The 24,732-nt window shown below is 38.4% G+C and overlaps 3 protein-coding genes across 5 annotated transcripts in view; 1 reads left to right on the forward strand and 2 right to left on the reverse strand.

Moving 5' to 3' along the window:
* Positions 1-15,651, forward strand: part of LOC127062050 (uncharacterized) — a 30,894-nt gene extending 15,243 nt beyond the window's left edge. For both annotated transcript variants that reach the window (XM_050989661.1, XM_050989660.1), the window contains 5 exons: positions 8,603-8,805; positions 10,537-10,672; positions 12,531-12,664; positions 14,590-14,821; positions 15,037-15,651. In XM_050989661.1, the coding sequence (XP_050845618.1) occupies positions 8,603-8,805; positions 10,537-10,672; positions 12,531-12,664; positions 14,590-14,821; positions 15,037-15,113 (782 nt within the window). In that variant the 3' untranslated portion in view covers positions 15,114-15,651. The remainder of the gene's footprint in view (positions 1-8,602; positions 8,806-10,536; positions 10,673-12,530; positions 12,665-14,589; positions 14,822-15,036) is intronic.
* Positions 15,652-15,952: 301 nt separating this feature from the next.
* LOC127062051 (prefoldin subunit 5) lies at positions 15,953-17,014 on the reverse strand. The gene is made up of 2 exons (XM_050989663.1): positions 16,686-17,014; positions 15,953-16,436 (listed from the first exon to the last, which is right to left on the reverse strand). The coding sequence occupies exons 1-2, from the start codon at positions 16,888-16,890 to the stop codon at positions 16,180-16,182; spliced, it is 462 nt and encodes a 153-aa protein (XP_050845620.1). The 5' UTR covers positions 16,891-17,014; the 3' UTR covers positions 15,953-16,179.
* A 927-nt stretch (positions 17,015-17,941) lies between these two features.
* Positions 17,942-24,732, reverse strand: part of LOC127062024 (muscarinic acetylcholine receptor M5) — a 32,516-nt gene continuing 25,725 nt past the window's right edge. For both annotated transcript variants that reach the window (XM_050989586.1, XM_050989588.1), the window contains exon 5: positions 17,942-24,690. In XM_050989586.1, the coding sequence (XP_050845543.1) occupies positions 22,388-24,690 (2,303 nt within the window). In that variant the 3' untranslated portion in view covers positions 17,942-22,387. The remainder of the gene's footprint in view (positions 24,691-24,732) is intronic.

Genomic DNA, 24,732 nt, shown 5'->3' on the forward strand with positions numbered 1-24,732 from the left:
AAACCGTAAGGACTCGAATCGCGTGAAGCGATAAATAAAAGGCGCAAAGAGGCGTAGGTAGTACTTGGTAGAGGCAGAAGAGCGGATTCTCGAAGGCGGAACTCGCGAAAGGGAGCGAGAGGCAAGAAGCCGCGCGATCTATCGGTACTCGCCTCCCAAGATATCAGACAGTGATGGCAAAAACGCAAACGACTCCGCGTGGAACGTGGAACGAAGTCATTACGCTCCAACGAGAATCGAAAGAAATTGCGCACGGCCGTCTCTCTTCGTTAATCCTCCGCGCGCGGAATATTACGTACGTACGAATATCCGTACACCGAAAGTATTCAGAAAATACTTACGAACGTTCCTAGAAAAGAAAGTTTTCCAATAAAAGCTCTCTGTATGTTTATACGTGCTCGAATATTCGCCACATCACGGTTCATTGATACCCGAATGAACCGCAAAATTTACCTATTCGGCCAAACGAAATGGCTGTGATTCTTTCGCCTTTGAACTTATTAAAACTTTCATGTCTTACGGAAAATCTATATCTATCGGATAAAGTTCGTCTCTCTCTTGATTTTTACGCTTTCTCGAATGTATCTCTGGTAAGTAATAATATTGCTGTTATTATTGCTCGAATGCGTCTGTGAAAATTGAAGGAACCTCCGTGACAATATCTCGCGGATTATCGCATCGTATGGAAATATCGTGTAGCTCGCTATATGGTTTTATTCTTTTTCTCTCTTTCTCTCTCTCTCTCTCTCTCTTTTTCCTTTTCCTTTTCTTTTTCTTTTTATTCAAGGAAGAAGACTACGTCGTCTTTTATCCTTTTATGCTCTTGTTTTTCCAATTCGTGAGGACGCGTTCCATATTCGGTAGATTCTCTTCCCCTTTCTTCTCGCTCGTTGGTCCATCTCGTTCGACTTTATTCGGCGTCTTTTCTTCTTTGCTTCTCTCCTTCCACCCCGTCGTATATTTCGTAACTCGTAGTCATCCCGTCGCTATTTTTTTGCTCTCTTTCTCTCGGAAACAGCTTTCGTACAGAACGGAAAACGCAAACGTGGCGATGGGCTTTTCCACAGCCGAATCTCTTTTCCACAACCTCGCATCCGTAATCAGATTTCCGATAATGAATTGATCCGTCGTTGCTGGTCAGCCAAGGATTTCGTTCAAAGCCCGGCGCTAGAAAGAATTACGGCTAACCGTTACGAAATCGGATAACGTCGAATTATCTTTTGCTTTTATTGCTCGCTACCCGTTACGTTGTTCTGCCGAACGAAATAAAGAGATTAAGTTCCTGATTGAACGACCATTTTGATTCGGTTCGCGTGCACGCTCGCTGCCAAACAAGAAACGACGATTTTCTTTTCACCGTTTTCAGGTGAAGATTTATTTATTTATTTATTTATTTATTTATTTGTTTGTTTATTTGTTTACTTGATCTTATTGAAAAAAGGAACAATTTCTTCTCGTTCATTTTCTCGAAATTGAAAAAAATGAAAATAAAATCATCTTATTCATATGCTTCTCGTTGTAACTTCTCCACGTGGAAATAAAATGTTCTTGGAACTTTTTAGGACGATCGCGTTCCATCTTCGAAAAAGATTTCATCTTTCGTAGCTGGAGTCGGTGGATGAATCAATCGGAAAAGGACTAGCGTTTTTGCTAAGTACACTCGAAGGATCGTGTATGTAGGAAGAGAGTCGCTTGAAATCATGAGAATATAAGTTCATTGTTGGATAGAAACTCTCTCGACGAACGTGTAAGGGGATTGCACCTTGTCCCCACTCTTAGTCGCGAACTCGGCATAACGTATGTCTATTGTTGTTGCGCTCTCTTCCTCATAACATCGTGCGCGCATCAACGAGGATATGCATCGTTCTTTTTATTACATTCCGTTCTCCCTCTATATCTATCCTCTTCCGTAATATCTACCTTACGAAGTTGTATTACATACGTAGACGTAATAGCTTAGTAAAAAGAGAAGTAACTAAAGAATAAGATAGAGAGATTCGATATTAATCGATTCGTTTAACGAGCAAACGAGAATCATCGAGACACGATTCTTATCGTACTCAGAATTATTTCTATCTATCTATCTATCGTGCGATACTTTGGCGCCGTTAGACGTCGTATACAGGGATAGACTTTACCACCGAGTTAGAAAGATTCAGTGATATAGAGATATGTAATCTTGGAATTACATCGGATCCGACCAATACCGGTCTTCCCCCTATTGTCACGAGTATCGTGACTTTCGAAATAAAGATAAATAAATTTATATAAATACTTACTTTTAATAAGTATCAATCGGAATTATAATTAACTGATAATAAAAGACGCCGAAGCTTTTACATTTCTTTTACGTTTTTCTAATAACTTTTTAAAAATCGATTAATCTTACTCGAAGTCAAGCTGTGTTGATTCTGTAATATTAAATCAAAATGGAATAATAGAAAGTTCACGTGGCACGTCTCTACGTCTTATCTCGTAGTAGTTGTATCCGTTCCGTACCGATTGGAACGAAGTTTGTTGAAGATTACGCTTGGCCCGAGGGTAGCCGTATTACATAGAAGCTTCTAAGACGATTCGCGATATATTGGGATTTCTCGGAGGTATTATATCGATGAACACGACTCAACCTTCTCAGTCTTGGAAACCGACAAAATTTAACCCCTTCTCTATCTTTCGGAGTATATCACCGACACTAGCGGATCCTTTGCCACCACTACCACCATCGCCATTACCTCTAGCAACGTCGACATTGCAGCCACTATCATCCCCACAGATGGCTAAAGGCGAATATCGAGCTATGCCCTCGAGAAGCGAGTAAATCACAGCCGTACGCAAACATGCCGAACATACTTCCAAAGTTAAGCTTCATTCATAGCTTCTTCGGGGGATGATTTCGCTCGCACGCGTTCCTGCTGAGAATAGCAAAACAGAAAGGATCACGAGCATCTCAATCTCAAACAAATTATACAATAGTTTTTCTATAAATTGACACTACAATCGTTTTCCTCTTACATTTTTTTAATCTTTCAAGGATGTGCCTTGTTTATTCTTACATATCGAAAAAACCAATCAACTCTGTATTTTCTCTGGCTACGATGTGATAAGAGTAAAAAAGGTAGAAGTAATAAGGACAACGACGAACTATAGCAAATTACTTTTTTCTGCTGTTTTTTATTATTATCTGGAAAGGAAGACCACCATGAAAGCGATTACTTGCTTCGACTTATACAAAAAAAGACGAAAAAAGATTGAGAGATAACGGGAGAGAAAGAGAGAGAGAGAGAGAGAAAGAGAGAGAGAGAGAGATACTTCATCACTGATTGCATACCTTAACCGTAAGCTTACGCAAAATTCAAGAGAATCTCTCATCGTAAGCTGTAAGCTTTCAGAAATGCGATGACAAAGCCGAATTCGTGGGCTTGGATACGCAAAACTATTTCCACGAGAGTAGCTTAAATCTCTGTGAGAGGGTTCTTGGAATGCTTGACTGGATAAGTTTATCGTAGTGCGTTGTAGTAATGGAGGTAATATACCATTTTTCTTTGGGAATATCTCGGTAAGACGAGCGGCTAAAGCCATTGCGTCCGAGCACGCAAACTCTTTCCATCCCTCATCCTCCCCCGCTGCGATACTTTAACTTCTTGCATTCTCTCCCGTTGAGTTACTCTTTCTTTCTTTCTCTCTCTCTCTCTCTCTCTCTCTCTCTCTCTTTCTCTTTCTTTCTTTCTCTCTCTCTCTCTCTCTCTCACTCTCGCGGAAGTATACCGTGGAAAAGGAGTCGGTTCAAGCGGTGGAAAGACGAGTGGAGAGTCTCGAGCGACCCCGAGAGAAACGAATTCCTCGAGCGTCCACATAGTCGAGAGAAAAGAGAAAGAAGGAGAGAGAGACAGAGAGAGAGAGAGAGAGAGAGAGAGAGAGAGAGAGAGAAAGAGAAAGAGAAGAGGACAAGACAGACACAGAGGCCGCAAAGCTCGAATCTAGATTTCATCATCCGAAGAATTCTCCTCGTAATTCTTCTTTCCTTGGTCCATGATTTCGCCGTTGAGGTTTCTCAAAAGCATCGTCGATCATCTTGCGAATTCTCAGAAACTCCTGTTTTCGTGTAAATATCTACGTGCCGATATATGCTCCAAGTTCGTTCATACGACGATTTTTACGCATCGATCGAATATCTTCAGAAAATATTTGCGATTAGTTTGCTTGGTTCGATGTCGCGAAGGGGGACGTTAATACCTTTTTTGTTTTTTTTCTTTTCTTATTTTTTGTTTGTTTCTTCATTTATTTTTTATTCCAAATTCGTAACTTTGGAAACGATACTCTAAGATATATTTTGAATGCGGTAGACGTATTACAAAGAGCTAATTATTTACAGAGGAGTTTCTCCGTTAAAGGGTTTATGAGCCGAAACGGGCGGAAGCATAGCATGGATATCGCAACGCAAAGGAAAGCGACACGTTCCGGAATTCTTCGAACGGTAGCAGAAAAAAAACGAAGAAAAGGATTTCTCGGTGGATCTATTGTAAAAGATTTCAATGGAGGAGGAGGAACGAACGGGCTACCGGCAACGTGGACTCGATTATATGACGTTAAGGAAGTATCATTCGACCGAATCGATCGGCGACCTCTCTATGATCCAAAAAGGATCCTTTTCACTCTCCTTACGTACTACTTATATGCAGTTGATACAGAATCTCACTGGCTATACGTTTTGTTATCAAGTTTCACAGATACCTGCCTTACCGTATGAAAGAAGTTGGAGAACGTTTCCAAAGTATTTTCCTACTTCTCATTCTTTCGATTTCTTTTCTTCTCTATTTCACTGAACACGCTGACTGATCGCTCTTTCGAACCACGACGAAATTCCAACGATGAAGCTTCATTTTGATAAAAATAAAAAGGAAAAAAAAAGAAGAAAGAGTAAACGAAACCGAGATAGCTTTTGAAGAGATAGGAATATTAATCAGCTACCTTTGTGATACCGCGATTTCCATTCGAAATTAAATGCGAACGAGTATTCGGCACAACGTGACTGGTTCGTCGACGCGTCGACGCTAACATTTCCATCCGTGAGATTAAAAAATCGTATTGTACGCCTCGGGCGAATTTCGTTGCAAGCGACTGAATGTACCTCTAACTCACATTTGTTTACTTATCTACATATAGCTAGGGGAGAATAAAAAATGTGATAGACATCAACGAATACTACGAATTTTTTTTTCTCGATGATTAATGCACGAGTAAAATCAGAAATGAAAATTATTAATAAATTCCCGAGGTCGATTTTTAACAAATGGATATAAGACGAAATCGAGAGAAAAAAGGAAAAGAATAAAAGTCGATGACGATACTCGAATGAATCAAGTAAAACGTTGCCTCTATCGAATGCCAGGTGGAAGCTTTGTAAAAAGAATATTCAATGTCTTTATTTTCTCTCTCTCTCTCTCTCTCTCTCTCTCTCCCCCTTTCTCTCCCCTCTCATTTCTTTCATTCCCTCCTTTTTCATGAAAACAATAAAAGCTTCTAGGGATCGGAGCTGTAGTAGAGTTTTTCATTTAGTTGAGTTTCGAAGGAAGAAAGGGATCTCATTTCAGAGTACGGGCTCTTTACGCCTTTGGCTTTTCCGGGTTCGCGGCCGTAGGGGATTTTGCTAAGGATATGCATAATAGTCGAAAGGTATTTTAGAACACTCCATCCACTTTGAATTTTCCTTCTGCAAATATATAAGCGATTAAGCCATGATTAAGGCTCCACGGGATATCTTGTAAGTTCGAATACAAAAAACAAAAGAATTTTTTCGCCGCTCGATAGTATTGTAATTACAGCGCAGTCAACGAGAGACTATATCGAATACCAACAAACCTTTCCTACTTCATTTTCAATCTACCTCTATTACCGATCGTCTTCCGCTTCAAGACAAGTGAAACGAACCCTTAGTCGAGTGTGTTTTCCTTGAGATATTTATCGCTCTCACAGCGAATTCCAAGCAATGGATATGCCTGCGGTGTTTATACGGGGTGGAAGTACTATTCAAATATTCCTCTAGACTACTGGAGAATCCGTCGCGCAGACAAGATGTAAACCTGGAGATGAAACATGATTTACCGTTTCCCGAGGATTATTGTACAGAAAACAGAACGCTTCCTTCCATTAACTCCTTCTCTCTGCATTCGTCTTCTCTTAGACCTGTGTGGCACAGAACCTCTAAGAGGTATTGTCCTCGTTTAAGTATTTAACGAATATAACGTTATTTTAAACATAAATACCTACAAAGGAAATAATTCAATTTCGTGTACAATGGAATACTATTAAAACCATAATTAGGACACAGTATTATTTTTCAGTCGATTTTTTATTCGTAATAATATCGTTTAATAATATCGTTAAAGTTGATTAAACGAGAAAGTCATAGAGAAGAGTATCAATGGGATGAAAGATCGTAAGAAAATGAAGTTGAAAGAACGATATATGTATTACATTGAGTTATAAATAAATGTTGTTTCATTCGAATAAACCTCTTGCTTATAATGACGCTTATTTATGAATCAACCGAATGCATACTTACAATCGAAAAGCTTTTTGCAATTAGAAAGCCTCCGCTCTCGTGCGCAACAACGTCGTCTCGCGAGAAGATAAAGGAACGCTCGCGATCTCTATTTAACGTCTACATTTATATCTGTAAGAGATGGTAGAAGTAGGGTGCGAGTATGGCGGAGGGGAGACAGGTGGAACCATTTCGTATCTAACATCTCGCGGCCTATTATTCTCGCGATAATTTAAGGGCGAGTAGTTGTAACGCACGCGTGAGCGCACGAGCGAGCGCACGTAGAATGTACCCAGGTAGTTTATGCGCTGGCATTGTCTGGCCCCTGGTGTTATTTATGGCAAGGTTTCGCCTTCCAAAAACGGAAGGTGTGCTTCGCTAAGCCACGATGCGAATAACAATCGCACGATCCTCGACTATGCTCGCGCTTCTGCAAGCGGCCAAGCAAACGCGGTAATTAAGGATTAGCGCGGTGATTAGCGAAGGCGAAGGTATTTAAATCTCGATGGTACGATCTGCGAAGCGAGCTATCCGGCAGCCGGCCTACGTCCTCGCTTCGAAACGACCGATTATACTTACGCGTAGAGGCGATGTTGAAACTCACCGACGTCGGACGTCCCAATTAACGAGAAGTATCTTCTAATTAGGCACTCACCATTATTCTAATTTTCTTCGGCCTCGAACTTCGTCAACCTCCGCCTCTACCGCCTACCCTTCACCGTGGAAACGACTATCAGCATCGATTCTATCGATTTCGTTCTTTCGCCTTCGCCGCAAGCTTTAAAAAAAGAAAAAAAAAAGGAAAAGAATAGAAAGAAACGAATCGGATAGTAACGTGAATGTACGCATGTCATTGGCTTGAATTATATTTCCTATAAAAATTAATTAAACAAAAAGATTTATCGGTGAATCGAGTCCGACATCGACCCAAAGTCAGGCTATCGATGCTAATAAATCCACCGCGTTATCGCTGGAAATACGGTAATAGTATTAAGTTGATGGGCGAAGATCGAAAGCTTCTCTCATACCTGTCGATATTCGAGCATGCTGACGGCTCCGCCCGTAGATTTACGGCATTCCGTTTGCTGGATTATTCAATAAATTATTCGACGACATTAATTATCCGGCTGTCGTTTGATCGCCATCGAAAACCGTCGAGTCGTTAATGCCCTGAATAACCGAACGTTCGAAAATATAGGTATCTCAGAATGAGTGAGTGAGAGACAAAAAAAGGAAAATGTGGCTTCATTAACGATTAAATCCACGCGTTATCCTGTCCCCGTAGATCCAGCTCTCGTATATCGATCCTGCGAGATCGACGATCCATGAACAGGAGGAGCCCATACGTTGAAGAGATTTTTCCACGCTCTGTTCGTGAGGAGAACGCCGAGAGACGCGAATTTTCACATCGTAGCAGTCGATAAGAGAGTGTTTGGTATTCGACGGCGTTCTCATATCTTTCTTGCACGCGTTCTATCTCATTGGCGTGGCTACCAATGAAAACTTGTACGATCTGACAATCAAACCCTCCCCAATTATCCCTTTCCTTTGCAAAAGAATAAGAAAGTAAAATTTCGTATTTCTTGGGATCTCGCTTGAAACAGATTTGTTATATTTTTTCTTTCTTGTTCTTCTTTTTTATTTCTTTTTAATACAAAATCTTGCCGAAACTAATCAAAGCTCTAGATTCGATGAAAAATACGTGAAATGCGTTGACGCTTATGTCGCTGCAAGTACCATCTCTTTTACTTTGCTCCACGCGACTTGCATTACTCTCGTGAGAAAAAGTAATCCTTAGAACGCCTACGCGCAGATGCTGACATTGTCAGGATTATGCGTGAAGTTGTTTAAACACCTGTCCGTCCATTTAACTTATCGTCGGCTAAATACGTCAGGGCAAGTTGGTTTCTCTCGCACGAGTCAGACTTTAGTCGACATTAACTTTTACGTTACGGTTCTTCTCGCTGAGAGAACTTTGTCTTCGAGTTTTCTCACAACAAAGGCACGCATTGTGCGATACGTACATTTTTTTATTGGGATCCCGTCGGTTTTCATTTTCAGGTGTTCGTGGATTGACAAATGTGTCGATCGATGTACCGTTAGCAGTCGCAGCTGGCACGACGGTCAACATGAGCTGCAGGTACGATTTGGAAACGGACATCCTTTACGCGGTGAAATGGTACAAGGGACAGGAATTTTTTCGATACGTTCCGAAAGAGGATCCACCGATCGAAGTTTTTGGAGATCTCGGTGCTAAAGTTGTGGTAAGAATTTTGTAACATCGAAACGTTCTTGAGAGCGAGAGAGATTAGATTATATCGATCGTATGCTTGTGGTTAGGTGTATCTCTAATAATCAATATTTAGCTAGTAACAGAACTAGATTCGACGGTAATTAGTGTAATTAGTACGCAAGGCAAACTACGAGACGTATATAAGTACGATAGAAATTATTTTTTCAGACGGACGTTCTTGTTATTAAAACAAAATAATAAGCTTGGTCGGAACTCGCGTTGACGAATCACGTCTTATATTATATTTGAACCCGGTGAACAATAATTGCGAGTCGAGGAAAACTCAGATTATATTCCAGCGAGTTTCATCAAACATCGAACTTTCTTTTGTCTCGCGTTCTCGTATACAGACTCGCTCAACTCCGGTATACGTTTAATCGATTGTTCCGGTATAACGTCACGACGAGGATGACGAGGACAACGATGACGACATACGAGCAACGTATTAACGAGAGTCTTTTCAACAAAACAAAAAGCTAAATAATTATTTCGAAACATTCCTCTCTGTGTTCTTTCCACGTTCGATTTTCATTTATAAAGAGATTTAAAATCGATCACATCCAAAATTAAATAATAATAAGACCACAAACTATTACGTGTGTCACGCGTGTGTTGAACGAGATCGATCTTTTACACGGAATCGAGGTAAACATACGACCGAATGAAAAAACAACGCCAAATTAAAAACAGTTTAAAACCTTTGCAGGGAACACGGCCTGCCGTGTGTTGCTATTTACTTACTTTTTCCCTCTCGCTCATGCAATGCTTTTCCAATTAGATTTCACCAGTGGAAAGAACCTACCAAACGAGCGACCACCCTCGACTCGATAAATCGCGGTACGCATTGGAAGAGCCGTCGTACATACAATCGTATAGATAGTATAGGGAGAGAGAAACTAAAGAGACAAATATTCCCCATGAATTCGTGCTATTTTGTTAAACGAATATATCACTGTGAGTGTTTCGCTCGATGCTGGCACGAAACTTTATCCTACAGTTTTACGAGCGTAAAACGAAAATAACGCGAACGTCGAAAGTTCGTAAAACGTAGTAAGCGTATTCGAACGGAATCAGGTGGAACTCTCGTCGCTATGGCGTATCAATAGATGTAGCGAAAGCTTTTCAACTTTAAATCGTCTCTATGGAATACATACTTTTGGTTCTACTCGATGGGAAAGAAGCAAAAGGAAGGACATAAGCATGCGAGAGGAAGAGAGAGAGAGAGAGAAAGAGAAGGGATGAACGAGGATCGGTCCTCTCAAATGGCTTACGATTGGTGTATGTGCCAAGACCAAGCCGCGAGAACGGGAGGAAAATTGATTGTGTGATTTATATCGCGCTCTGCCACCGGCAACATATAATTAATCGTTGTTGCGAGCTATTGTTTGTCGCGGACGAGCGAACGCCGCGAGGATGTCAAAGCGGACGAGTAAGTGCGATCGATTTGCAATAAATGGCACTTGCCGGCTGTGCTCGCTCGGTCAATCCCGTGGTCTCTCCTGTTAAATTAACTGAAAATTTCAACCGACGTTACTTTCTCTTTTTACTCTCTTTCTCTCTCTCTCGTTCTTCCTCTCTCTCTCTCTCTCTTTCTCTCATTTGCGTTATTATTTGGTTCGTTATTTCCTCTCTTTGATAAAAAATTGTCCTCGAGTACCAGTAGATACATGTGTTTTCAATTTTGTACTGATCGATGTTTCAGACGAATCGGAGCAACGCCAACTACGTGATTCTGAAGGACGTCCAGCCGAGTAATTCCGGAAAATATCGTTGCGAAGTTTCCGAGGACTTTCCGTCCTTTAATACCCTAATGGTTTTTGATTACATGCACGTGGCCAGTGAGTATCGCCAGAAACGTATCTTGCATCTGATGAGAGGTAACCGCGAACCGTATACCAAATTTCTAGAGTGTCCAATACATAGGAAGGAAAAAAGGAAAGAGGAAATACGAATGAAAACGAGCAACCACCGAGTGCATTTGACGTTTCGTTCGTTTGTAACGATACTCACCTGTCGTTCTTCGATTTTTTATTTTCAACACTGAATTATTCAATCGAATTCAACTCCTTTGATGATCACTCTTTAATCGAATAATAGAAAAACTCGAAACTTTTTCGTTGGAAACTTCGGAGATTGGAGGCTCGAAAACAGTTCTTTTTCTTTCTCACTTATTTTCTCTTTCTTCAACGCATTCATCTTTCCTTCAACGAACGACAACGTAAAAATTCAATTAAAACTCTTTCGCGAGCCGTTAACATTCTCCTACGTGGTGGTCTATGAGAATAATCGAAAGGAAGACTTGCTAGCCGTTATTTTGATTTTTCTCTCCTTCTTTTCTTCTTCGTACAGACCCGTCTTTCGACGGTTTCACGAGCGGCTTTCATTACCGCCATTAATTATACTACATGGCGAGCGGCATTGTCACCGTAATCGCGATCAATTAAAACGCAGTTAGGCGAGAAAAGGTTGACAAACAGGAGGAGAAAGAGATGGAGTTTAGCAAAGGAGAGAAGGACAGAGAAGGAAGGGAAGAATCGGTAAGCTCGTTCCCATAGCTCTTCCCTTGTATTCTCGGCGAGCGTCGACCTAACGACGGGCAAGTACAAGTAGCGATCCTTCTTTGAAGGGCCGAGGTGATTGCCTCTTCTTTCCGATCACGGATCGCTCGTAAAAGCTCGATCCTGAAGATCGAGCTATCCTCGAGGATCCCTTCCCCTTTACACTTTTCTTCAATTTTTTTTATTCCTCAGTATGAAAGCTTTTATATCTCCTTTGGCGTGTTCTCACGAAGCAATGTTGAGATCTGCGACACGTTGAAAATGGTAATATCCTTCGTGGCCGTGTCCTTGAAAGTTGGAAGGATCGCGAGGAAGGACCGGTCGGTCGAGGCGGAAGTCGTGCACGAGAAGCGAAACAATTCTCGGACAGTTTACTGGATCGCCGTGCGCTCGATGCATTTCGCTTTGAGAGAATAAGAAGGAAAGAGAAAGAGCGAGAGAGAGAAAGGTAAAGATAAAAGAGAAAGAAAGAAGGGAAGAGAATTTACTGCCTTCCACGGTGCTTACTATAACGATTCTTTTGCCTGTTCGCATATAATTTATTAGTCACGTGTGCGTTGCTCCGACCAAGAAGAAGAGCTTGTAACGTCAAACGATATATCGCGGAATCGATTTTCATTTTCAATCTTCGCTGCCCTGACATTTCGATGAGTTTCATACGATGCGACGATGTAAAGGTAATCCAGGTTCTATCCTTTCCTCTCTCCCTCTCTCTTTCTCTTTCTCTCTTCCTCAAATTCCGTCGAACCTCCTTCAACATCGGTGACGAACAAAGTCAAAGAATTGCGTCAAGGAAACCGTGAAAGTTCTCGTTACGTTTCTCCGTTGACCGCGCTCGAAGTCATTAAGTGCCGTAAAAAGCATCGTTCGAATTTTTCTATAAGGATTGCTTTTCAACGTGGCGAACAATGATCCTGACCCAGCGACTTCGTCGCGACACCTTATTAGTACCGACTCGCTTTTTGTCGCTACTGGCAACGAACGAAAGAGAAAGAAAAATAAAGGAGAGAAAAAAACGGAGAAGAATAGAAACGTAACAATGGTCAAAGATGTAGAAGGTCGTTACACCCAAGAAAAAGTTTCTTCTTCTATCGGCAATGCTCGATACCCGTTATGATGAACGCTCTTTGAATTTTAGGTCTCCCAAAAGGTGATCCGGAAGTGAACGTAGAGAAACAAAGATACGCGGTCGGTGACACGGTAAGAGGCAATTGTACCGTGCCTTCAGGAAATCCTCCAGCCAATATAACGTGGACCGTCAATGGAAATCAGGTTGGTAACGACGACGATCGGTTTCGATCACGTCAACTTTTTTAACGATATTTTACAACGAGCATAAATAAGCAATCTCTCGCACTCTTTTAAAACTTCCTATCCGATCGATTTAGCCGCACCCCCTTACGAGCCGCGTTAATTATTCATTGATACGCTTTATCACTCTATTATGTTCAGCCGGCGCTAAATATATGAAGCTTTTAATTTAATGGCTAGATAAAAGTGGATCGAGGTTGAAGCACGTTGAATTTTAATGCGGATTTATACAGGCACGAATTTGAAAATTACAAAAGTGAACGGGAAATAAATTCGTGTCACGTTGTCGAGTTATTCGTGTAAACATAAATCTGTTAGGTCTTTGTCGGCTTCTGATAAAACTACTTGACAATACTATATTCATCGAATCTCGATTAAACGCTAATTAATGGGAAATAAAAATGAATGCGTTCGGATCATACCACATTCAATTTTTCCGCTCTCGATTCAATATTGTATAATATTCGATTTTTTATTGAAGTGATGATACCCACTACGTGTTCGTTTCAAAAAATCGTTTTTAATTTTTATCGGAAAAGTGCTTTTTTTCGAATATTTGATATCGTAAAACACGCCTTGATAACAATGACAAGACAAACGCAAATACGTGAGTTATTTACATTTATATCAAGAATTCGACTTAAGTGTTAACTCTAAAACTAATTTTAGAGATTTGCTTTAAAATCAACGTTCGCGCATCGGCCAAATCTTACGCGCTGAACGTACCGTTATACGTTATGTAAGCATATTACTTTTACGGAGTCGATCGTCTCATAATTTTAAATATCACATATATTTTATAGCAAGAAATTTCTTTAAAAATGTTGGTCGAAGATTTCGCTAAATTAAAATTCATACTGTATTATCATAGTCACATAGAAAATCAAAGAAAAAATGGGCTTACGATCATATTCAGACGCTATTATGAGGCTTCTGTATGTGAGTCTCTTTTCCACGAGCGTTGCACTTCTAGAGTGGAAGTTTTATAGCCGCTCGTGAATTTTACGTCGAATCGAATGTTTCGGAAGTCTCGTATAAAGTGCGTTTCAATGTGAAGTATGCCTATATAAAGGCGATGTCGGTAGAGTATCGTACGTATTCAAGAGAATAAAAAAGAATTTTACGATAGAGAATGCCATCCTGAAAATCGTATCCGATTCGATTTTACTTTTCAAGCGTGTACGCGTCTTCCATTTTTTTTTATCGAGATATATACGAGAACGAAAGTCAAATATCAAAAATATAAAAAGTATAATTATAAGTATTAATTAAAAAGTTTTTAGTCGATCCACTTGTTCAAAGATAATCGCCGAGGCATAAACGTTCACGGATATTAAATTACGAAGTTGCAAATTACAACGAGTATTTCGCGTGTATATATATACTGTAGAACTTCGATTGAAAACATCAATGAAGGGTATTGTGATATTCGAATGCGTTAAAAGAAAAGAACCGTTATACGGGTAGCAAAGCAAAGCCGTGCAATGCCGTTCAGGAAATTATAAACTGCCCGTACGTGATGCACCATATCGATGGATTCTGACAGACTTCATTTAATCCGGAACTCTCACTTCGATGCAACCGAGTAATCTGAAACGTTTTATGGCCGCTTTAAGAATCCGATAAATATTATAGTTATAACCGAATGCATTGCAAATTATTTATGACTCTCGAAGGAGGCGTTACCGCGTAAACGAGTGGCAGGAAATAGTAAGGATAATTTTCCATCCTTCTTGCGTATCCTTCATTATCCTCATTTCTCCATCATAAGACTTACAATGATAATACAAAGGTCGTATCTCTGAATTTTCAACCAATTAGTTTCTTGCTATCCCATAAGTTAATCTTCATATTTGAACTGATATCTATACTCATTTCTTTCGAAGGTAAACTCGTCCTTCATAATGAACATCACGGACAAATTCATCGACAATCATCACATGGCTATAGCAGGCTTGGACTTTGAAATTGCTTCGAATACCTTCAGCAACGGCAAACTGCAGGTCGTTTGTAACGCCAACGTCTTTCATCTCTATCAAAAGAAGGCCGAAGTCCTTTTAAAGGAGGAACGACCGATATTGGCTTCCGTACTGGGAACTCGTGAATCTTCTTACATCGGTACGGTAATGTTAATCGCCATAACATTAGTGGATCGCTCCTAATACGATTATGTTCCATACATACCACTTGCTACTTGATTATAAATCAATCGATGCTATGTAACCTTAGAGATAGAAAAAAATAAATGAGGTCTTGTAGCAACGATTCGTTATTGCAGCAGGCTTTGTCGTGTATATCTACTCGCATTTACATTTGATATCTTTTTGTTTTAGGTAATGCAGCGAGACGCGTCGAGGAGTGGTTTTGCACAGGTGTACTGGCTACCTTGCTGCTGTGCAATCTGAGATAACATCTGTGAACATCGACTGGATCTATGCATACTACTGTGTCGGAGAGGAAGAGAATAAAATTGTTTGTAAAATTTCGAGAATATTAATACGAAAAGAAGGAGAAAAGAAAAAAGGAGAGAGAGAGAGAGAGAGAGAGAGAGAGAGAGAGAGAGAGAGAGAGAGAAGGGGAGAGAGAGTTTTTCGTTAAAATAAGTATCGAACGTATGTTATTCGTGTAAATAGGATAAAAAAAATTTAGTAAAATATCTACATGTATGCGACATGCGTCATCTCGTCGTCACATGAAACGACTTTGTAATCCGAATAATGTCGTATTATAATATATTAGGATCAACGATACGTCGCGCTAAAATATCGAAAACTTTTTTCGAACACATTATATGATGTTTTTTATCCTCCGACAATGATTTTGATACCTTCTCTGTACCGTTGTAGCCAATACAATGTGACCCATCACGTTTGTAGGGCAAAAACTGTTATCGTTCATAAACGAGGTTTTATTTCAATGAAAAATGAATAAATGATTCACCTTCGTTACTTCGCTGTTTCATCTTTCCTATGTTATACCCGATTTTTCTATATGTATATCTTCTATATCTGTCCTGTATAAATTATGATGTATCTACCATGAATAATATCAAGGAATAGAAAAGGAAAATAATTTATTTATTTGGAAAAGTACAGTTATTTTTATTATTACCACGTTTCTTTGTGTGGATCACAGAAAGGTAAAGTATAAAATAATTATCTTGTAAAAGATAGAGAAAATTAGTTTCTGCACGAGTGACATAAAATATTTAAGACAAGAAGTATATCTACATAGAAATAATAATTACAATTACGATCAAGTGAATGAGAATATATTTGAATTGGCAAAGTCAGTGACATGAAGCTTACAAAGAGACTTAATATTACAGGAGCTCAAAATGTTCTTGTCTCCCTTAGTGTGTAATAAAATATAAATTAATATAAATTTTGAAAATTGAAAAAATTTTGTAACAGCATACCCAGAAACAAAACTTTTCTTTGTTATCATTCAGCCTATTTATGCTCTGTGATTTCTTTTTACATTGGATTCTGAATTTTCATTTCAATTATGCTTACTGTTGCATCTCTAATTTTACTTTTCTCTAAACCAACTTGCTGAATCTTTTCCATTTGTTCAGTAACATATTCTACTCTTCCTTTGAAATATTCCTTTGCATCTTGTATGCTCTTTTGCGCGTAATAGCCAGTCCCTATATCAACTAATACATTACTTGTGTTTGCAAGTTTTCCAGTAACATACATCGATCCGGTAAGTGGTACAAGTATTTCCTTTCCTATAAAATACATAATAAATATTTAGTAATTTAATGAGGAATATGTCCATAATAAATGATATTTATACAATTTCTCTAACTTTCCTTTATAACATGATCTTCAAAATAGAAAAAAAGCTATAAGAAATTAACTGGAATGAAAAGATATCCTTTGAATAAAAATTTTCCTAACCTATAAAAGTACATTCTACAAAAATGAATTATATATGATTAATTAATCATTATTAAAGGATAAAATTGTAGGCTGACCTTCGACCTTAGGTGTAATTTTTTCCAAACACGATCCAGACTCTAGGAATCTACTTTGTGCGAGTTTCAATTTGTGCAAAGAATCTTGAAAGACGTTAAGTTCTTGATCCATTTGCTGCTTCAAATGCACTAATTGTTGGAAATTTAAATTGGAAATATCAATTTGTTGCATTTGAGACCCTTCAGATAACGATATTTCTGACATGTTTAAATTTTAATTTAATAATAACACTCGTGTATCTCAAAAAACCGATCAGTTAACACCAAATGTACTTTTTTTAGAATATCCAAACATGGACAAAACGAAACTGACGACAACGTTGTCCCACGTAAGACTTTACAATTCTACCAACTGGCAGCACTTACTATGTAAAACGTGACTGCCATCTAACCAACGGATATGTATTTTGTATATCAATAAATAATATTACAAATAATATTATAAAATTAATTTTTCTCATATATCAACGTATCGTATTAATTAAACTAAATACTAGTTTGTAATTATTTAAAGAAATATTATATATTGTTATGCAACATCAATACCATGAGTCATACATGTACTATTGTCGGTAATATTGATTACACATATGATTCATCGATAAGGAATTGTTCTAAGGTTCCGAAATAAATAACATAATAAAAACATTATTTAAGAGAATATTATATATTGTTATGAAACATCACTGTGTACTTTTGTCGGTAATGTCGGTTTCACGCATGACTCATCGATAAGCGACTCTTTAAGGTTACGAAATAAATAATACAATAAAAACAACTCAGTATATAATAACAAAAGAGCTGAACGTTGGCTGGCTTTGAGATATACGTAACAGTACGAGTTCGAACGCGCTCGTACAAACAACTCTCTTACCAGCTCTTCAAGATCGTCCTGTATCTTTATACTTATTTAGTCTCAAAAATTATAATTTTAATTAATTGCTTGTACAATTAATATTATAATTTCGTTTAGTATTATAAGATTAGTTATATTCTTAAGAACATCGTATATATATATATATATATATATAGTTAAGATTTTCTTGCGTTATAATATTTGGCGTTACATTATCTCTTCTTTACCGACGTTAGCAGAAATCTACATAAAGGCGATACATTATTTCTTCTCTATCGACGTTAGCAGAAATCTACATAATCGATGGAACGCTTGTAGCTTTTTACAAGATAGTTTGAAGCAGCGCTTTCTTCGAAAGAACGTGCAGGATAGGGACGAATGAGAAAATATATTTGCGTAATTATATCACATTATTAGTTTATTTTATTTTATACGCATCTTTGCTTACATACTCCAATGTCTAAACATATCAATTAAGTCTAAATTTGCATATAATTGCGTACCGAGTTAGAAATAAAAAAAAATTCTTTCTACTTTAACCATCTATCTACGCCATGGTGGTAATTATCGAGTTTTTTCGTTTATATTCACATTAATTTTTATAAGACTTGCCTACGTGAAATGAAGCATTCGTAATTGCGTACGACAAACATTTCTCTTCTTTTTTTTTTCTTTTTTCTTTTTCTTTAGATAAACATTGGCTTGAAGATATTCCAAGGACATCCAAATGTAGACATGCTTGCGGACAGTAATAGTAAAGAAGGATATCCAACGACGGAAACAAGTAAGTTTTGTGCGCAGTTATTTTAAAAGGTATGTCGATATTTGTAGACAGATGTTCAATCGGCGAATATAATTAATATCGTTAACAATTTTTTTTACAAGACAATCGTTCGATTCTTAGAGCGCAAAGTTGTTTTATTGTACTTTCACGTCGTCCGTAATTACGTGCATATTTTAAGCAAACAATATAGCTCCCTCGGACAATAGGTTTCTTTATTGAATTTCACAGGTTCTCATCGATAACTACATCGCATCGGATACTAAATATTTATTTTCACAATTAAGCAACAGATCTTATATTTATATGACATTTTGTCATTAATACATATACATTTCATTCTAATTTTCTCATATATATTTATATATTATATCGGAGGACATTACGTTTGCCATAGACATAAATGTTCTGATTTTTACACACGTGACCCTTCAAGATCATTTTATACACGTGCACAGCTCTATATGTGTATTAACGATAGAATTTTATTATTTATAGTCGAAGAAATTAAGCGCGAAATAAACACAAAAATACGAAGTAGTGCTCTAAGTAAAAAACATGTTGATTATATTAATAACCTTCAAGGGTCAGTGAAATAGAGATTGTCAAGCGAGAGCACGCGCAAACGGTATTGTCTAGAATTTAATGATAATGTGTTTCCTTTGTTGATCCCATGTATTAATTAGGAGAATTTAGAAAATTACAACGTAATTATTATAATCATATTTTTTCCTGTATTTTTCTTTTTTCTTTTTTTTTTTCTTTAACAAACTGATAACTTGTAAATGTTCCTAAATTCACGAACAATTTTCAAATTTATAATAGCATCGACTGTCTCTCTCAATCATTAAATCTCAAATAAAATACAATTGAAATGATTTTCTATACACTTTATACCGTACAATTTCGTTTTTTTGAATGTATCATAAAAGGTATTTTTCGAGCAGCTAACTCATTAATTACGTTATACTTTAGTTCATTAGCGTGGAAACAAGTTTCCGTATCGTTAGGCCAAATTGGAAAATGAATTAACGATGTTTATCGCCACTTAGATATGCGCCGTGGAACGATCAATGTTCTTGCTCTCGATTTTTTTATTAATTCTTCATTCTCTTTATTTAAAAAAAAAAGAGTCATTCATAAAGAAATAATAGTTTTTGCCGTACGAATATTTAACCGTTCTTTGATATGCGATCAGAGTTGCTTTAGCGTCGAAACCGACTTATAGCTCTTTGTCTTCCTTATTATGTATCTTGTCTTGAGGTAGAGAACATTTGTTTCGAGATGAATGAGAAGTGTGAACGCGAAATGGAGGCTTTCTTAAGCGAAGAATGGAAACATGTTGAATCTTCTAAGATATCCCAGTCATAATTTCTAATATCGAGTATATGCCACTTTTCCTTGGTTAACAGCGCATCCTCTTTTCTTTTCTATTATTTTCTTTTTGTTTCATTTTCTCATTTACAATAAATATCTAATTTATCTGCTTTATATGTAAAAAAAGCATCATCGTAATTAATAATACGAAGTACGTAAACTCGGGTTTTTCGATCGTCGGAATTGAAATATTATACATAGGCTTTATGCGGCTTATTATTTCGTGTGAATCGTCCTTAGGACAATCTTAAAATCATACTGTATATAGCTATTATTTATTCTCTACATATTGCCCCGTTATCGATAACACTACGTAGTACATACATATTTCTTTCTATACACATACTAATTACATCGCATAACGTCGAGACGACGTTATATTCCCTGTGTGATTTATCTTTGTACAAGAAACGATAATTTTATTATTCGACATTTTGTAAAGTAGAATTGTTTTTAGGTGTCGAGTGGGAAACGGAATACGAAGAAGCGATTTTTTTATGAGATATTTTTGATACAGCGATCTAAATCACGTTATAGTATTCCCTTCAGCTTAGAGTGACGTCCATCGAAAATATGCGTGTTAAATTTTTTCAAGAGTAATCGCAAAGAAGAAATGACTCTTAGCATTGGCAGTGAATTTTGGAAATTGTCCAAAGTGCCAAAAATTTGTTATTGCATTCCACTCCGTAAGAATATAATAACTTAACGATAATTATTTGTTTCTCCAATACTTAATATGGAGTATGGAATGGAATGATATTGACGGAAATCACAATAAAGTGTGAATCATACATACGTATATAGATATACATACATACACATATCATTCATACGTACATCCATTCATTCATTCATTCGTGAATTCACGAATCCACGTATCCATGTATCTATCGATCTACGCTTACTTTGAGCTTACTTTGCGCTAACTTTGCGCTTATTGTGCTTATAGCGCATACCGCGCATCCATGCATCCACACATTTGTGTTCGCGTTAGTGCTCGTATTATTGTTTAATTAAATTTCGATGCGTAGCAGCAAATAAGCTTCATCATATACATACCGTATTATAAGTATCTCTCGAATTTTACAGAACCTTGGAAGTATCTATACAAGCAGTTACACATATAACAACGTAGTTTATCTTAGGTTTTACTTTTCGGAAGGAGATCACTTTAGTTGCTAGCATTTGAATTTAAAAATTAAAGAAAGCAAAAGGAAGAAAAGAATATAATCATGACACTTTTCAATTTTTCTCCTATTCAATAAATCAATCTTACATATTTTGTAAAAATAAAAATGATCGATCGGCTTGAAGCTCGTAGCATAAGAAAGAAAAAGAAGAAAAGAAATTTAAAGAAGCAACAAAAAATTTCTCGAAGCGGTATTAACGATCGAATAAGTAGCATAATCATCGCTCGCATCGAAGTACGAACGATCGCTCGTCCCGAGTGAAATATTATATTCGAGAAAGGTCAGAGAAAAAGGCCTGCGCATCGATAGGCCACCCCAGGGCAGTGTGTATCTGGATCCAATATGGCTCCACGATGAAATCCTCGAACATCCGATATTTTCTCGAAACGAGCTGCTCTAACCCATTTCGTTGCTCGTAAAAAATAGCCGCGTGTCATCGAAAGTTTTTAATAGCTTCTTTTTTTTTTTACTTCTTTCGCTAGTAAATACATGCAGCCATTGAATGACATTTTTCGTCTTTGCATTTTGGACTCGAAGTCTGATCGATCAAGATAGATCGTATGTATAGAACGTCACTAAGGTTCGTACAATATTCTATGTTAATTATTTCAAGCATTTTTTCACTTTTTGTCTTTCATGTGGCGAACGAAACAACGTTCGATATATTTTCTTGTTAATCAAGCTTATTAAATGTACATTTAAGAGACTCGTTAAATATAATCTATCATTCTAACGTGAAGCATTCTACGCCTCGAGGCTTTCCACCGTTCTAATTAGGATATCGATCTTATTTTCAGAAGTGGACAGGTCGCTTTAAAAAATGTATTTAAGAATGAAAAAGTCAATTGATTTGCTTCGCGGAATAGGTTCGCGTTTAAAGTACTTTCTCTTCTCAAGACATTTAATCGCACGACGAAGGGAACATTGCAAATATATTGACGCTTTTCTGTACAGTCTTCATTGAGAAATAATAGTAATTATGTACCTATATCTTCCGTTCCTTTCGGTTGTGCTTTCAAAGCACATCGTCGTTCTTTTACCACAAAGTCGATGTTTTCGAGCTTACATTGAGTGTCCATCGACGGTATAATTAATTATTATCTTTAATCGATACGAGATACGATAGTTGCTTCTCTAAAAACTACGTTACTTGATACGATTTCAGCATGTTTCTCTATTTTTTTGTAACACAAATTTCAACAATTATTCACACATATACAATATGTACACCTGAATATAGATGTCGAACGATGTCAACAAAAAATGTTTTCTTCTATATACACAAAGCTCGTAATACATAGATTTATTTTTACGAGACGCCGCTTGACTAGATTATTGTCCGTTTTCACCGCAATTACGATGGGAATATTTCGATACGCGTTATGGAAGGCCTTAGAGTCGAATTTTTATTTAATTTTTCTTTTTTATAGCATTTACCATATTTTCAAACAGAAGTAGGTAAGACATACTACTTTACCTATTCGACGCGATGCCTTATTTACGTCATGTGTAGATCACCCTTAAGTATTCTCGTAAAGGTTTTCTTAAATTGTTGATTGGCCAGAGCATAGCAGAAGGGATTCATTGGACTGTTTGCATAGCACAAGAAATAGGAGAACATGAAGAGATGTTCATTCGTACACGGAGGATTCGTACAAAAGCCTTCGACGAGAGCCAGAATGTGATAAGGTGTCCAACAGGCAACAAAAGCTCCAAGAATAAAAGATATCGTTCTGAAGGCTTTGCGTGCTCTGTTTTCAGTCCTTGACTTTTGTCGTCCCATTGTCGGATTTCTCTGAGTTTTGGCTTTTAATCGTTTGCCAATAGTCTTGACGAAGTCTCTTCTAGAGCCGCTTTCTTCCTCATTTTCAGTTCCTCTCTTTTTTGATTGTTTTTTAGTCTCTTGTCCGTCTGTACCAGAAATCGTTGGTACCATACTACTTGACGATGAATTCTGCGGTGGATTATTGTTGATCTTGGTGCCTTGATCGGAGAATCTCTCAGTCGCTTGATCAGAAAATCTCTCGGTAGTACTATTGGATGACTCAACGATCTTCGCGATACCGATCACAGACGTAACTGGTTGACGTTTAGTGTCTTCAGCCTTGACAGTTACTTCGGTATGCACTTTGCTCACCGTAGGAGACGTTTGAGATGCGGCGTTTGTTTGTTGGGTGATGAAGACACGTGGTGGATGCGTTTGACTCGAGGCATTCGACATCGCAGGTTGCTGTTGTTGAGCCTGTTTGTTCAATGGAGCCATTTGATTCGCGCCAGCTTGCTGAGTTGCTCTGAGGAGCGCGGCTTGTAACAAGCTAGTCGTAGTCGCCGTAGAAACCGCATTACAGAGAATAGGTGATGATGGTGCCGTCGAAAGAGGGTTCGCTAAACTGCACGAGAAAGAAGATGGTGGGCTTTCGTATGAAGGACTCGGGAGAATGACCGAACTTTCATCCATGTACCTCAAGTCGGCTCCGTCGAGGCCAGTTAGAATGTCGAAGGTACCTTGACCATGACTGGAAACGACCAAAGACTTCGGTCTGTCACCGGACGACGAGGTCGAGGGACTTCCCGTTATTGGTGGACTGCTTTGAAACTGCGTGGGTGGTGGTATGATATTTTGTTGAGAACTATTCAGCGAAAGTTGTCGGCTTTGAACGAGCGGTGTTGCTTCTTCGTTCGACGTGGTCACTTGTTTACTACTGTAAACATCGATAGATTTTAGTGATTGTTCTGGGGTTAACGTTTGACTACTCGATTTGTCTGGCTCGATGGGATTATCGGTATCTAGAAGACTGAGCTCCTGTATCTTCGGCAGTGTTTGGCCTTTCTGAGTCATCGTGCTAGATTCGCAGACCGGGCTCGTCGTCGGTAAGATTTTCTTCGTGGTTGGTATGCTTGTTTCGATCTTAACAGGTACGATGCCGTTCAATCGACCGTTGGTGGCGAACATTTGAAGCGCCCCGGATTGGACAACCATGCCGGCAAGAGACGAACGTTTCTTGATATTACTCAGCTGTTGAGACGGCCCGACGGTACTTTCTTCGTCGGAGTCGAAGGCCGGGCTACTAGAGCGTTCAGACTTTTCTGTTTCCGTAGGCATTGTACTGGCACAGGTGACCTTGTCCGCAGCATCTTCTGTTCCACCAGATCCCGAAACTTTAGACGACTTTTGTCCGCTATCGGCACCAATCGTATTATCTTCTTGACCACCCGACAAGCTCACTCTTGGCTTATCTTGACTCAACAAGGTACTTTGAGTCTTTGACATACCTATACCGGCTGCTCGACCAGCCATCCCGGACATGGCACCAGCACTCAACGCCACCATCGATTGCATTTTCCTCTGCTTCATTTCGCTTTTCTTTTGCATGTCGTAGGCGGTTTTATAAATTCCTCCGTAGAGAATGAAGAGAACGATCAGCGTCGTCCAATAATAACCGATTATAAGCGCGGTATTGAACACTGGATCTTTAAGGAACTGCACCGCGCACTGTCCCGGATTAAGGTCCCTGTAGCCGATAAAGTGTTCCCAACCGAATATACTGATGAAGAAGAGAAGTGCCGGTATGATCCAAGTAATAGTCACCATCCAGATGACACGATTCTTTGTACGCCAGCTGCGATATTGCGCAGCGATTTTCACCGAGCAAAAACGATCGATCGTAATCAAGAGGACCGTGTACTGTGACACCAGACAAACTGTGTAGTCTACGGATAGCCATAGGTCGCAGAGTAGAGGTCCAAGATTCCAATAGCCCATTAGAACATATACCGTATAGAATGGCATTGAGACTGTACCTGTGTAACAACGAAGACATAGTAGGTTCGATCAGTTCTATT

This window comes from Vespula vulgaris, chromosome 2 (assembly GCF_905475345.1).
Source record: "Vespula vulgaris chromosome 2, iyVesVulg1.1, whole genome shotgun sequence".
Classification (NCBI taxonomy): domain Eukaryota; kingdom Metazoa; phylum Arthropoda; class Insecta; order Hymenoptera; family Vespidae; genus Vespula; species Vespula vulgaris.